Raw genomic sequence first — 15,842 nt, forward strand, 5'->3', positions numbered from 1 at the left:
GGGCCCAATCCATTGTGAGTGGTATCCTTAAAAAAGCAAAAATCCGGAGACGGACCAGCACACGGGGAGAACACCATATAAAGGCGAAGGCAGAGATGGGGGTGGTGCTTCCCGCAGCCCAGGCGCGCCCGTGATTATCGCCAAACCACCAGCACTGACGGGCGAGGCGTGGGGGAGATGCCATCCTGACCCTCAGGAGGGGTCAGCTCTGCCTGAACCTTGGTTGTGGACTTCTGGCTTCCAGAAGTGTGAGGCAGTAGGTGTCTCTAGGGCTTCGATATTGTTGCCCCAGCAAACTAACACAGCAAGCACTGCATTAAACAAACTACACATAAACACTTATTAAATACTCAAAGGTTTTACATGCCAGCTTCTGCCTGTTGTTTTTAGCACAGAGTCTGACATATTCTCCCTAAGCACACATTGGATAAATAGTTCTAGTTCTGTGGTTCTCACATAAATTAAATGATAGCACAGACAGCATATAACATTTTAGTATGGAATGTTCTATGTTCCTACAGAGCCTCCATGATTTTTACTTCTTTAATGGCTATACAAAATTCTATCAATTTCATGATACTCTTATTTATTTGGTCATTTTCCTATTGCTGGATGTTTATGTTGATTTTAATATATTACTATTATAGGTAACACCATAAGGGACGTATTCATGCCCAGATATTTTCCCAGTTTTTTAAGATGGAATGTTTACTTCCCTGTGGTAGTCATGAAGTTTATACACATTTCTCTAGTTATTATAATATGTATTATCAAATTACCTTGCAAAAGACTTCTGCCAATAAACCTTATTGATGTGGACATGTGTAAGTGTAGATATTTCACGATATTTACATCTGTATTGGGTCAAAATTCACAGTAATTATTAAACCCAGTTTGTCAGATTATCATTCTATGTTTTAAATTTGATCTTTTTGATTTAAAACTTACTTTATCAAGTATCCTAATTGCACCCTTTCTCATGCTCTTGTTAGAAATTAAATTAATTTTGGATTCCCAATGACAAGGCTAGTTTTAAATGTTGAGGTTAGTTATTTAGAAAAATGTAAACACCCACTAAATGAGGTAATCAACTGATAAAATTGACGGAACTTAGTCATATTGAACTAGCACACCAATTTAGTTTAAATACTTGTCCTGATGAATGCAAATAGATACAAGCACAGCTTGTATATATCACAAATTGACCAAATGACAGTATCTGGTGTTCAACTGGCATTTCATGAAACAAAGATAAGTTGTGATGTATTTCAGATTATGAACACACACACACGGCCCCATGATTTGCTTAAAACTGTAAAATCAAATACTTAAAATGTGAAAGCAGGTGAATTGGAAAAAGGAAAGTAGCCCAAAGATGTAATTTTCTCCGACCTCTAAGATATAAAAGGAAGAATTCACTTTGCGATTAGAAAGTTAAAAAGTTGAGTGATTCCTGGACACAGCACATTTTCTGGTAGGGATCTGTTAATACGATAGTCAGCTCAGGAAACAGACCAACTTAGTGATGCTGAGCCTGTTCTATGTGTTACTCCAGTGAATGTGCTAAAGAAAGAAATAAGCTTAATTTACCCCTTGGCCACCTGATGGGAAGAGCCAACTCACTGGAAAAAACCCTGATGCTGGGAAAGATTGAAGGCCACAAGAGAAGGGGGTAGCAGAGGATGGGATGGTTAGATGGCATCACTGACTCAATGGACATAAATCTGAGCAAATTCCAGAAGATAGTGGAGGACAGAGCATCCTGACAGCTGCAGTCCATGAGGTCACAAAGAGTTGGGCACAACTTAGTGACTGAAAAACAACAACAACACCCCCTTGGCTCAACATGGTCACTGAAAGGCATGGGGTGGAGGGAGAAAGGAGAGTGAGCATGGAAAGGAGAGAGAGGAGGAGAAAAAGGAAAAGCAGAGAGAGAAAGGGAAGGAAGAGCACAGAAGGAAGCGGGGAGGAAAGCAAAGGAAAGAGTCGGGAAGGGAAGCGGGATGAAGAGAGGCAGGGAGCTGCTAGGACATTTGTCTATAACTGTGATTGGTATGTTTGTTTATTTCACTTTAAAAATCCCATATGTCAGTGACAGCAGAGAGTATTTGTCTTTCCCTGGCTTATTTCACTGAACAGAAGACTCTCTAGGTCGATCGCATTGTTGTGTATAGCAGAGTTTTCTCCTTTTATGGCTGAGTAATAGTCCACTGTATATGTATATATCTCACAACTTTATCTCAGGGACAATTGGGGAGGGACAAAATTGGGGTATGGGATTAAGACATACAAGCGACTATGTATGACATAGCTAAGCAACAGAGATATATTGTACAGCACAGGGAAATATAGTCATTATTTTGTAATAGCTTTAAATGGAGTGTAATCTGTAAAACTGCTGAATCAGGGCTTCCCTGGTTGCTCAGTGACACAGAATCACCTGCTGATGCAGGAGACACGGGTTCAATCCGTGATCCAGGAAGATCCCACATGCCAAGAAGCAACCAAGTCCATGCCCCACAACCATTGAGCCAGTGCTCTAGAGCCCGGGAGCCACAGCAAGAGAAGCCACTGCAGTGAGAAGCTGAGGAACCACCGCTAGAGAGTATCCCCGCCTGCCGCAGCAAGGGAAAAGCCTGTGCAGCAGCAAAGACTCAGCACAGCCAGTAAAAAAAAAAAAAGAAAAAGAAAAAATTCTGAATCACTGTTACACACTTGAAACTAATGTAACATTGTAAATCAACTACACTTTACAAAAAAGAAAGATGAGGAAGGCAGAAAGGAAGGGAGGGGAAAAAAAAACAATTCATGACGCACAGATAGATGCATGAAGTTTGTTAGCACGTGCACAAAGAGAAACTCACTTCAGTATAAGATACTCAATTTTTTAAAAGCCCAATGTTTTAATTGAATTAATTGATAGTGCATATAAATGGAAATTAATTAAAACAGTCATCACATTCAAATCAGATATTAACTTTGCTTTTTTTAAATGACAAAAGTAATCTTTAAGCAGTAACTTCATCTGCAAAGTCCTAAGCAAGGAATTTCTGTGAATTAATCAGTGGCATCTACAATCTGCAGAGTACTCAGCACCTTTGGTGGCTCAGATGGTAAAGAATCTGCCTGCAATGCAGGAGACCTGGGTTCAATCCCTAGGTCGGGAAGATCCTCTGGACAAGGAAATGGCAACCCACTCCAGTACTCTTGCCTAAAAAATCCCATGGACGGAGGATCCTGGTAGGCTACAGTTCACGGGGTCGCAACAAGTCAGACACGACTGAGCTCACCGACGTGAGCCCAAGGACGGAGCACAAGTTCTCTGGCCACAGAGGACGACCTCAAAAACAGTCCTTTCCATCCCTCCCTCCTCTGTCATGATGCGAGGTGTGTTTTCTCCAAGGAAAGCATTTCCTGAAGTTTTCTTTCAAATAGGAAATTACTGAGGCTGCTTATACACTGGGAAGCAAGAAATAGGACTGTACTAGCCTTTCAGGTCATGCTGGCTTTCTTCTCTTTTCCTTTCCAGTTCTTTTTGGTCATAGTTCAACCTTTGCAGGCACACAATTCCACACTGGAAACTGTTTCTGTTTCCAAGAGAAAAAAAAAATTTAGACCTGGCCGCAGGCAAACATCTCTCAGCAGGCTTGTGAGAACTTCTTGCACCGACTGACCTGTGAAAACTATCAACCATTTTCAGTTGCCCACGAAGGGCTTTCTTGGTCAAGTGGTCCAGCATCCGCACGTGCACAAGGCACTCCACGAAATAGCTACGGTTGTGCGGGAGGCCGAGACTGGGCAGCCACTTGTTGCCGATCCACTCATGTTTCACGTTCCTGTACGCGCGGGTCTGCATTCAGTAATTAAGGATGGTTAATTGAGGAAAAAATGGAGGAGGCAATGGCAACCCACTCCAGTACTCTTGCCTGGAAAATCCCATGGACGGAGGAGCCTGGTAGGCTACAGTCCATGGGGTCGTGAAGAGTAGGACACAACTGAGTGACTTCACTTTCACTTTTCACTTGCATGCATTGGAGAAGGAAATGGCAACCCACTCCAGTGTTCTTGCCTGGAGAATCCCAGGGACGTGGGGGCCTGGTGGCCTGCCGTCTATGGGGTCGCACAGAGTCGGACACGACTGAAGCGACTTAGCAGCAGCAGCAGCAATTGAGGAAAAAAACCCACGGAAGCAGTCACAAGGGCCATTTACATCATCTTGAAAATGGATTTTTAAACAATTACATAATCTCAAAGGCTAAGCCAAAGACAACAGTATTGAGCATAACTTCAAAATTACTTGATCTTTTCTTTGCTACCTTTTAAATTTGCTGGCAAAATTTTATACAAAGAAATTATACCATTAAAAGTCTATGACTCATCTGTGGCAATAAATTTAACCTATCTACCAAACCATGATAAAATTGTCATGACTACACATTACTTCTCTGAAATAGCTTTCATACATCATAATATGTCAACAAAGAATGAGCACGACTCATGAACAAGTTTGAAGGATCGACCTAACTCGACTCACTAAAAATATCTCTGGCTAGCTTGAATTTTAGTTTCAATGCTTTGTGTTCTAAATTTCTTTAGCAACACATCTGCTAATTTCAAAGTCAGTTAAGTGTATTAAAAAATAGCTTTAAAAAGAAGAGATAAGGAAACCAACAACGAAATAGACTGAAAGAAGAAATAGACACACCCACGATTACAGTCAGGAACCTCAGTCTTCCTCTCCGTGACTCAATAACTGATTGAACAAGGAAGCCAAAACAGACAACCAACCAAGGTCAGTAAGGATGTTGAAGCCTTTAAACAATTCTCCAGGCAAGAGTACTGGAGTGGGTTGCCAAGCCCTCCTCCCGGGGATATTCTCAACCCAAGGATCAAACCCAGGTCTCCCGCATTCCAGGCAGGTTCTGTACCATCTGAGCTACCAGAGAACCCTCTTAAACAGCACTATCAACCAACTTGATCTAACTGACATTTGATAGAACACTCTATCCAACAAGAAGCACGATAAAACTCTTCTCAAGGGGATACGGGACATTCTTCAAAAGACAGACAAATCTCAGCATACTTAAAGTGACTCAAATCATACAAAGCATGTTTTCTGATCTCAACAGATTTAAATTAGAAATTAAAAAACCCCTGATATCCAGGAGTCTCCCAAACATCAGCAAAGTAGCATATTTCTAAAGAATTCATGTGTCAAAGAAGAAATCACAAATGAAACAGGAAATATGTTGAAGTGAATAAAAGTGAATATACAATATATTAAAAAGCTACGGGACATGGCTAGATCACTACCTGGAGGGAAACTGATAGGATTAAATACTTACACAAATGAATAAAGATTCTGAATCGATACTCTAAGACTCTATCTTAAACAACTTATAAAAGAACAAATGAAATCCACAGCAAGCAGAAAGAACAAAATGAAAGAGTAAAAATCAATGAAACAGAGACCAGAGAAACAAAATGAAATGAAAAAACTAAAATCAGGTTCTTCAAACTATCAATAAAACTGACTAAGCCGAGTGACGAAGAAAAAAGAGAAGACATAAACTACCAATATCAAGAATCAAAGAGGGAACATCAGTACAGATCCTATAGACACTGAAAGGAAAGGGTAAACTGTGAACAACTTCAGGCAACTTAGATAAAATACCCTACTTTGTTGAAAGACACAACCTATGAAAGCCACTCAGTAAGAAACAGATAACCTCAATCTATTGAAACTCAAATCCGTAGTTAGAAATCTTACCCACCCATACACCCACAGGCACAAAATCTCTATCCTAAATGGCCTTAGTAGTGAATCCTAACAAACAGTTATGAAGAAAATCCTGGTTATACACAAACTATTCCAAAATAGTGAAGAAAGAAACACCTAACTCATTCTGAGGCCAGAATTCTCTTGATACCCAAACCAGACAAACATATTACAAGAATATCAATATCCCTCAGAGACACAGATGCAAAATTCCTTAATGACACATCAGGAAATCAGTAATCAATTAAAAGTACAAGGTATCATGACAAGTAGGGTTTATCCCAAGAACATAAGTTTGGGCCAACATTTGAAGAAATCAGTGAAATTCACCATATCAATGGACTGAAAATAAAAACCACAGTCTCACCTCAAAAGAGAGAGAAAAGGCATCTGACAATATTTATCATTTATATATGGAAATCTTAGCAATCTAGGAATGGAAGAAAACTGCCCCAACCTCATAAACGGCATCTACAAAAAATGTAGAGCTGACATCATATGGTGTTTCTCCTGAAGATCAGGAACAAAGCAAGGATGTCTGCTCTCTTGGCTTTTATTCAACTCTGTACTGGAACTCCTAGCCACTGTAACAAGACAAGAAAAAAGAAATCGAAATCATATGAACTGAAAAAACAATATAACTGTACTTGCTGACGACCTGATGATTAACGTGGAAAATGAATCAACAAAAGAGGTACAAGCATGAAAGTGAGTTCAGCAACGTTGCAGGATACAAGGTCAACATATAAAAATGCTCCGTACTTCAGCATACTAAACGAGACCAGAAATTGACATTTTAAAGAATACCCTTGATTATAATGTCATCAAAACCTATGAACTCCTCAGGGATAAATCTAATGGAATAAGGGCAAGATCTGCACAATGAAAATAAACCCATGCCATGTACATACATACACACCAAAGAAGGCACTTGATGTTCTTCCGTCCAAAAAGACTAAGGTATGTTCTGAGGAATTATGTACGTTATGGAATCCTGGGAAAGGATTATCTACAAAGTACACAAGTAGATGATCGAGACTAATACTGGAAAAAAAGCAACCAATTGAAAAATGAGCAGAAGACCTGAACAAATTTCTCCAAAGAAGACAGGAAGAAGGCCACCAAACACATGAAAAGATGCTCCACATCGCTCATTATTCAGGAAATGCTAATCAAAACTACATGAGGTATCACCTCACACCAGTCACAATGGCCATCATCAACAATTCTACACATAATAATCGCTGGACAGGACATGGAAGAAAGGGAACCCTCTTGCAATGTTAGTAGGCATGTAAATGGATACAGCCACTATGGAGAAGGAACATAGGTTTCCTTAAAAAGTAGGACTAAAACTACAATATGACACAACAATCCCCTACTGGCCATACACCCTGAGAAAACCATAACTCTAAAAAGACATTCGTACCCAATGTCCATTGCAGCACTATTTAACATAGGCAGGGCATGGAAGCAACCTAATGTCTCTCAAGAGAACAATGGAAAAAGAAGTTGTGGGACATACATGCAATGGAACACGACTCAGCCATGAAAAGGAACAAATACGAATCCGTTGAACTGAGGTGGATGAACCTAGAAACTGGGATACAGAGTGACGTCAGTCGGAAAGAGAAAAACAAATGTAGTATATTAATGCATACGCATGCGATCTTGTAAAATGGTACTGGTGAATATTTGAAGGGCAGAAATAAATACACAGATGTAGAGGAAGGACTTGTGAACTCAGCTGGCGAAGGAGAGAGTGGGACAAATGGAGAGAGTAGCAATGAAACATAGCCACTACCATATGCAAAATAGCTAGCTAATGGGAAGTTGCTGGATAACATAGGGAGCCCAGCATGGTGCTCTGGGACGACCTAGAGGGTGGGAGGCCAGGAACTGGGAGGCAGTCTAACCAAAGAGTGGTAATATACTTATTCGTGGTGTTGCATGAGGAAAACCAACCAAACATTGTAAAGCAGTTATTCTCCAAATAAAAATCAATAAATACAATCTGAAAACTATCATTCAACACATATGTACTTTCATTTAAAGCTATACGGGATCATCTTCTATTCCTAGCTATTTTTCCAGTATAAGTGCTTGTAAATGTCATTAGAGTTTTTGAAAATATGATTTTAATAGCTACATAGCATTGCTTAATATCTCGTACATAAATAATGAACTTTCAGTCTCAAAATAGAAACATAATACCGAAAAAGGTTAAGATTTTAAACTAAAGCTTGCATTTTAATTCAGCTTAATGAGAATTCCTCTGAAGAGCTAAAATTCTTATGAAAAGTAAATATGTGGAGTCCTTCTTGCTTTCATCTGTTATGTCTTATTGTCATTTAATTCTAAGGACTCTTGGACTTTTGACATGTTTGCCTTTGACTGCAATTTTTGACTGAGATAAAATCTTCAATGTAGATATTAAAAATGTCAAGAAGCACTCTTGTAAGTGTGAGCCACTCAGTCATGTCCAGTTATTTGTGACCCATGGACTACAACCCACCAGGTCCCTGTCCACAGAATTTCCCAGGCAAGAATACTGGAGTGCGGTAGCCATTCCTTTCTCGAGAGGATCCTCCTGACCCAGGGGTCAAACCCAGGCCTCCCACATTGCAGGCAGATTCTTTACCATATGAACCACTAGAGAACCCTGACCCTGGTGTACCTGGATGTAAAAATCCTCAAAAAAATATTACCAAGCCAAACTGAAGCATACATTAAAAGAATCATACACTAGGATCAAATGGATTTATTCTGGGCCTGCAAGCATGATTTATTGTCTGTACATCAATTACTGTGATACACAATATGAGCAAAATGAAGACTAAAATCATGTGATCTTCTCAATAATTGCAGAAAAAGCTTTCAACAAAGTGTAACATCAATTCTGATACCATCTCTCAATACAGTGGTTATCCATGGAACATCCTAAAGGGCACGTTAAGACAAACCCACAGCTAACATCCAACTCAGTGATAAAGAGCTGAAAGATTTTCCTAAAAGATCAGGAATAGTACAAGGATGCCTGTTCTCACCAATCTTGTTCAACATAGTGGCGGAAGTGTCCTACCCAGAGGAACTAGGCCAGAAAAGGAAATAAACGGCATCCCCATTGGAACAGATGAAGTTACACTGTCACTATTTGATTATGACAGGATTTATATGAAACCCTAAAAACGCCACCAAGTAAGAAGTATTACAACTAATAAACTCAGCAATATAGCAGGATAGGAAGCATAAGAAAACAGAAAAGTCCCATATACAAATGCATCAAAAAAAAAAAAAAAACTTGAAATAAATTTAACCGAGGAGCGGAAACACCTGTATCGTCACGGCCTCCAAGACATACAGTCTGGGTTCAAATCTCAGCTCACCCGCTGACCCGCACAGTGACCCAGGGCAAATCACACAATGATCTGAGGCTCAACATATTCAACTGTAAAATGGACACAAACCCAGGATCTACACCCAGGGCTGTGAAACTCCGAAGAAGTGCTTATTTAGGCCCAGGGATGGAGTGTCTCCAGGAGACTCTCCTTGTATGACACTCCTCTAGAACTGGGCTCTCCTGATCCTGTGCGTGAGGCTCAAGGGTAGAGCCTGGGAGCCAGATGGGACGCGACAAGGACGAGGACAGAAAAGACTAGTTCTGTGTCAGGGAGGGAAGCCACCTCCTTTCCAGATCTCAGAGTGGGGCCTGCACCGAGGGCCCGGGGGATGCACAATCGGAAGTGATAACTCCGAACCCCCCACAGAAGGGATGGAGCCTTCCTGGCAAGAACCTTCTCTCTGGTCCAGGCTCCAGGGTGATGTGGTACTGCTCCCTGAGTGCTCCATGTCTCCACCAGGCAAAGAGCTCCCGGGACTTGGAGGTCTGTTAAACCACAGGTGCCTGAGTGTCAGAATGAAACAAGGGCTAACACCATTGAAAATTAGCTACATTAAAAAAAATGACAGAAGTATGGACGAGGCAGGGCATGAAAAGCAGAAGGATTGACTACCTCTCAAGCCTTTATCAGAAATCTCTCCACACCAGCTCAGCGGAGCCCGCAGGAGGAAAGTATCATGGAAAAGCAGGCCATGGGTATATCTCTACACTGCTGGACCCAGGGACCCACGTCCCAATCCACCAACATCGTTTTGCATATCCAGACACCAAGAGGAAGAAACACAGACCTTGCCTGAGAAAGTCTCAGCCAGACTTAATATTGGGCTTGCTGAGCATGGTCACATGGTCACTATGGACTCAGCCTCTCCTCTGTGCTCACATCCTCTGTCCTCACAGAAACACACACGGTTCACTTCAGAGAGCCCTCTGAGGGCACTTGTGTATACGACAAACGGGCAATGGTAAAATGCGAAGAGAAGACACAGAAGTGGAAACAAGCCTCTGGGGTACAAATTACCAAAGACCTGAAGTTCTCGATACTTGGCATTTTGAAAAAAGCTTCTTAATATGTAAACGCAGAAAGGACATTTCCAGGAGAAAGGACAAAGGAATCGTCCCATTGGGACAATATTGTATCCATAGGAGAAGGTAAGTTGGATCCCTACCTCACAAAACACCACCAAACCAATTAGACTGCATACTAAGAACCAACAATTGAAAGAAAAACTTGACAAAATTCGAACAATTTTTGATGAGGAAATATCTTTTCTTTAAATTGAGGTATTGCTGATTTACCATAATTTGTTTGTCTAAGGTGTACAGCAAAGTGACTCAGATTCAGCCTCTCAGGTGCTTCCTTGGACAAAATTCATTGCCTTTGGGAGGCCCCTGGGCCATGCCCTCTACTCAGAACAGCTAAGAATCCTGAATACGCAAAGCAGCATGTGGTGGTCCTCCTGGGGGTTTTCAGACTGAATAAATTATTCTAACAGGATACAAGAAACAAGCCCGGAGGTTAAGAGAGGATCTCCAAACTTACCTTCAAACCGGAGGCCTTGCTCCCTTGAATGTGGATGCGTGCAACAGCGCTTGCGAAGCGAAGAGGTTTATCGTGAATCTTCTGTCTGCAGAGGACAAAGCAGTGTGTAGAGAGGACGCGCAGGCAGGTCCCAGGACCCTGAGCACACGGACACAGTGACTGGACTCTCAGCCCTGCTCTTGGGGTACCGCACTCTCTCCACCGCTGACACAGGGTGAGCAGCTCACACGTGACCTGGAGTATGGTCACGGGACCTGGAATATGATCCCATGACCTGGACCTGGCCAATCGGTGTGCTCCATCCTCCCTGGCCACCGTGATTGGCTCAGGGATGGGGCTGTGACCAATCGGGGCCCAGGGCCGGACCTCAGGCTGGAATCAAGGGAGGAAGAGGAAGTTCCGCCAAAAGGGGTGTGGCCGGGTGAGGTCAGGCTACAGCGGTGGAAGCGGCGTGAGGTCAGCCTGGGGAAGTTGGTGGCTTTCCCGCGCCCGTCAGGGCAGAGCCGCCCGCCTGAGAATGAGGGCGCTGCTGAGCCCAGGGGCTGAGAGCGCCGGTTCCTGCTGTGGTCCCGGAGATCCACCTGAGACCTGAGCGAAGCCGTCTGCCGGTGAGTCCTCTCCTGCTTGTCTGTCAGCTTGTTTGCACCATGCTGGGTTTTCTGTCCAGCTGGCTAAGTGGAGACCCTGGAAATGCACGTGTGTGGGTTTTGGCTGGCTTCAGGGAAGAAATGCCAGAGGACACTGGGAGCCTCCAGTTTAATCTGGATTCAGGTCATATCTCTTGAAAGTGAAGTGAAGTTCCTCAGTCGTGTCCGACTCTTGCGACCCTATGGGCTCTACAGTCCATGGAATTCTCCAGGCCAGACTGCTGGAGTGGGTAGCCTTTCCCTTCCCCAGGGGATCTTCCCAGTCCAAGGATTGAACCCAGGTCTCCCGCATTGCAGGCAGATTCTTTACCAGCTGAGCCACAAGAGAAGCCCGAGAAGACTGGAGTGGGTAGCCTGTCCCTTCTGCAGCGGATCAGGATTCGCGACCCAGAAATCAAACCGGGGTCTCCTGCATGGCAGGAGGGTTCTTTACCAGCTGATCTATCAGGGAAGCCCAGCATCTCTTAAGGCCAGCTAGTCATTGATATGTCTTAAGGCAAGCTACTCATTGTAGGGTTCCCCTAATTAGTCTTCACAGGATTAAGGTAGCAACCTGCTAAGGTAGCAATCAATGTCCTTTTTCTAGAGGACAAAAGCGGGGCTCAAAGGAGGTAACAGAGCTACAGCAAGGAAGTGTGTACCTAGACAAATCCCCCAGGTCCTGCTGTTAGAACTCAGGGAAGCCATAAGGTGTGGCTTGTCCATGTGACAGGGGCTAAGGCGCCCAGCCCACACTGGGTACTGTGGGGACCTGACTTGGTCCTGTTACCTGCATGTTCTTTTGCTGTCTGTGCTGGCTGCCTACTTCATAGAGCCTGCTCTCATCACCGTTGACAGTATGCCCCGGCCCCAGTACTTTTTCTCGCCCGGCTTGATCTTTTTTCCAGAGCACTAGTTCATTCTAACATGATACGCGTGCGTGTGTGTGTGTTGCTTCAGTCCTGTCTGACTCTTTGTGACCTATGGACTGTAGCCCGCCAGGCTTCCTTGTCCTTGGCATTTCCCAGGCAAGAATACTGGAGGGGGTTGCCCTTTCCTTCTCCAGGGGATCTTCCTGACCCAGGGATTGAACCCGCATCTCTGAAGTCTGCTGCATTGGCAGGCGGGTTCTTTGCCTCTAGCACCACCTGGGAAGCTCGCTGTAGTGGTGGCTTGTTTTTCAGGACATCAGAAGACAGTCCTTTCATTAGGGAAAACAGATATTGAGTAACATGTTGAAGTAGCCAAACTTCTCAAGTTCAGAGCGGAGCCTTCACCTGCGTTGTCTAGTCAGTGTTTTAAATGCTCTCCGGAGGGACAGACACAGCTTTGCAGATGCAGTCTTCGCAGGGTGCCTTTCCGCAGCCTGCCTGCTGCTCTTTCCTGTTTGCCAAAGACTCGCCCCAAAGGGACTCCTTGGGCCTCACAGCCTGGGCCTAAACTAGGCTGATGAGTGGATGCCCTTCAAGTGGATCTGTTGGAGCTGCAGGTGGGCCGTGTCGCAGCAGCTCCGACAGCTCCACTTCAACTAAAAGTGACATGGTGGTTCCCTTTTCTTTCTTCCTTTCACCTTTACCTAACTGTGTGCGCTCAGGGCAAGACACAGGATGGCCAGCACTCTGCTTGTTGGAATATGTTTTTAACTTCTATCACTTTTCCTGCTGTTGTAAAAAAAATACTTGCTCTTGAAGCCATGTTGTAGACCTGTACCAAGTGTGACTTAGAAGTTGTCTTAACTCTGCCCACCCCAATAGTCATCGTGTAAACCCTCGGGAAATTTTATGTTACATTAGAAAAACACTTGTGCAAACTGCTTTGTCACTGTGCAGTGGTAAGTAAATGTTTAAAAAACGTATTTACTTATATTGACATGTAGTTGATTTACAATGTTGTATTAGTTTCAGGTATAAAGCAGGGTGATCCGTTATAGGTTGCTGCAAGATATTCAATAGAGTTCCCTGTGCTATACAGTAAACCGGTGTTGTTTATCGGTTTTATTTACAGTGGGATCTATCTGTTAATCCCAGACTCCTAATTTATCCCCCGCACCTTTCCCCTTTGATACCATATGTTTGTTTTCTATGTCTGTGAGTCTGTTTCTGTTTTCTATGTAGATTCATCTGGATTACTTTTAAGGATTCTATGTTTAAGTGATATCATATGGTATTTCTCTTTCTCTGTTACTTCTTTTGGTATGATAATATCTCTAAGTCCATCCATGTTGCTCCAAATGGCTTTATTTCATTTTTTTTATGGCTGAGCAATATTCCATTGTACATATGTACATATCACATCTTCTTTATCCATCCTTCTGCCATTGGACATTTAGGTTGTCTTAGATATAAAAGTCACGTCTTGTCTATTGTATGCTGCTATGGACACTGGGATGCATGTAGCTTTTCAAATTAGAGTTTTCTCCAGATGTATGCCCAGGAGTGGGATTACTGGATCATATGATAACTGTTTGTTTAAGGAATCTCCATACTGCTCTGCATAGTGGCTGCGCCAGTTTGTATTCCAGAATATTACTTCAGGTGAATTTGCCTCCTCTAGGAACCACTGTCAGATTGCCCAGCCCTTCAGCTGGGACAGACCTCCCCAGCCCAGGGGCATCTTGGGTCCCAGGTTCCACTGCACTGGGGAGAACTGCTCTGGGTCAAGGTCTGGAGTGACCGCATCCCTTACGCTGACCAGTGTGTCAGCGGTGTTCCAAGGCTCCTCTCGTGTGTCTCGGGACTAGTGTCAGCAGCTCGTCTAACGTAAAGTATCAAATAGTAAGAAGTATTTGTGGAATGTGCCCAGAACTGTACCTTATTCAGCAGCTAAGAGAGTAATTTCCTCTCATCTTTCTTATTCATGTTCATAAAAATCAATGGTTAGCATACAGGAAATCTATCAGCTCTCCCACAGGAAGGGAAAGCTGGCCTTGTCCAGGTGGAAGAAGTCATTCTGAACGTGAGCAGTGGGGGTCAGGAAGCCATCCCCAAGGTCCAGCAAGCTGACTGGGGGGCAGCCAGAGGAAGAAATGAAGGAAAAGGGAAATTTAGACAGTTTGTCGGTGTTTTTTTTTTCCCTGTTAAGTGTACCCTAATGGGATTTTTTTCCCTCCTTTTTATTTACAGGCAGAGTGGACTTCTGTGAATGCAGTTCCTGTTCTGTATCAGACCCTGGCTGGACCCGGTCCCTGACTCCAGGAGGTGAAGGCTGAGGGGCGGGAGGTAAGGTCAGTCCGCACACCTGGCGCGGAGGGAGGGGCAGAGAGCCAGGCCTGTGTGCCGGCAGCAGAGGATGTGGTGTAGCAGTCTCGGGGGTGTGTGTCTGGGGTGGCCTGAGTGTGTAGGTCCCGGGGAGAGTGCACGGAGCCCTGGCCGCTCAGTTTGCAGACCTGCAGGGCCTCCTCTTGATGCAGTGGGCAGAGCGGGAGGTGGCCAGCCCAGCTTGAGGGTCAGAGTGCAGATGCTGTGGACTTGGTGAGAGGGGTGGGAGGATGGATTGAATTCGGTGCACAGATGGGTATTTTGCGGGGGGATCGAGATTAATGCTCTGGTATTAAAGCGGGACAGTAGAGTTTTAGGTTTGGACTCCTCCTGCCTTCAGTTTAGGGATAGCCAGGGTAAGGTCCTGGGGCAGCAGCTTGGGGGGGGGGCACCATTTCCACATCCATCTGGATACCACGTGGCGATGCCCAAATCAGAACCGTGTGAGCCAGGGACCCGTGGCAGTAAAAGTGACTAGGAGACTGACTAACTGACCTGATGGGATCTGAGAGCCGAGGGGCCCCACTAGGCTCCTCTGAGGGTCCTCAAGCTCTCTGGATGCCTGGGGCGCTAGCACAGGGGGTCTGACCACTCTGAGACCTTGGGCGTGTGGTAAGGCCTCTTCCCTGGAGGATCCGGTGTCTGAGAAGGTGCAAACACCTCGTTTCTTAGTTTTTTTCTTGGTCTGTTTTAGGGCCATTTTGTAGAAAGTGATAAAGTATTGCTTTTACCCAAGTTAACCTCATCTATGAAAGGCACAGATGTATGTAAACTTTTGGGATATGAACTTACTGAAAATGACCTCTCTTACGGCAGTATGCATATTGCAGCAATATTGGGTGACTGATGCTGCAACTTGTATAGCTTTTTTTTTTTTTAATAAATTTATTTATTTTAGTTGGGGGCTAATTACTTTACAATATTGTAGTGGTTTTTGCCATACATTGACATGAATCAGCCATGGGTTTACATGTGTTCCCCATCCTGAACCCCCTTCCCACCTCCCTCCCCATCCCATCCCTCTGGGTCATCCCATTGCCCCAGCCCTGAGCATTTGTCTCATGCATTGAACCTGGAATGGTGTTCTGTTTCACATATGATAATATACATGTTTCAATGCTATTCTCTCAGAACGTCCCACCCTCACCTTCTCCCTCAGAGTCCATAAGACTGTTCTATGCATCTGTGTCTCTTATTCTGTCTTGCATATAGGGTTATCGTTACCATCTTTCAAATTCCA

At 43.9% G+C, this 15,842-nt stretch overlaps 2 protein-coding genes across 2 annotated transcripts in view; one reads left to right on the forward strand and one right to left on the reverse strand.

Annotated features, from left to right (window-relative positions):
- LOC145506080 (liprin-alpha-1-like) overlaps positions 1 to 15,842 on the forward strand; it is a 117,136-nt gene that overhangs the window by 57,494 nt on the left and 43,800 nt on the right. The window contains exon 2 of the mRNA XM_081489812.1: positions 14,468 to 14,563. The gene's annotated coding sequence lies outside the window, so the exon portion shown is untranslated. The remainder of the gene's footprint in view (positions 1 to 14,467; positions 14,564 to 15,842) is intronic.
- LOC145515753 (uncharacterized) overlaps positions 1 to 15,842 on the reverse strand; it is a 56,598-nt gene that overhangs the window by 24,851 nt on the left and 15,905 nt on the right. The window contains exon 4 of the mRNA XM_081517103.1: positions 10,720 to 10,804. Within this exon, the coding sequence (XP_081373229.1) occupies positions 10,787 to 10,804 (18 nt within the window). The 3' untranslated portion in view covers positions 10,720 to 10,786. The remainder of the gene's footprint in view (positions 1 to 10,719; positions 10,805 to 15,842) is intronic.

The sequence above is a fragment of the Giraffa tippelskirchi genome, chromosome 1, assembly GCF_054371585.1.
Source record: "Giraffa tippelskirchi isolate mGirTip1 chromosome 1, T2T-mGirTip1v1.2.pri, whole genome shotgun sequence".
Taxonomy (NCBI): Eukaryota; Metazoa; Chordata; class Mammalia; order Artiodactyla; family Giraffidae; genus Giraffa; species Giraffa tippelskirchi.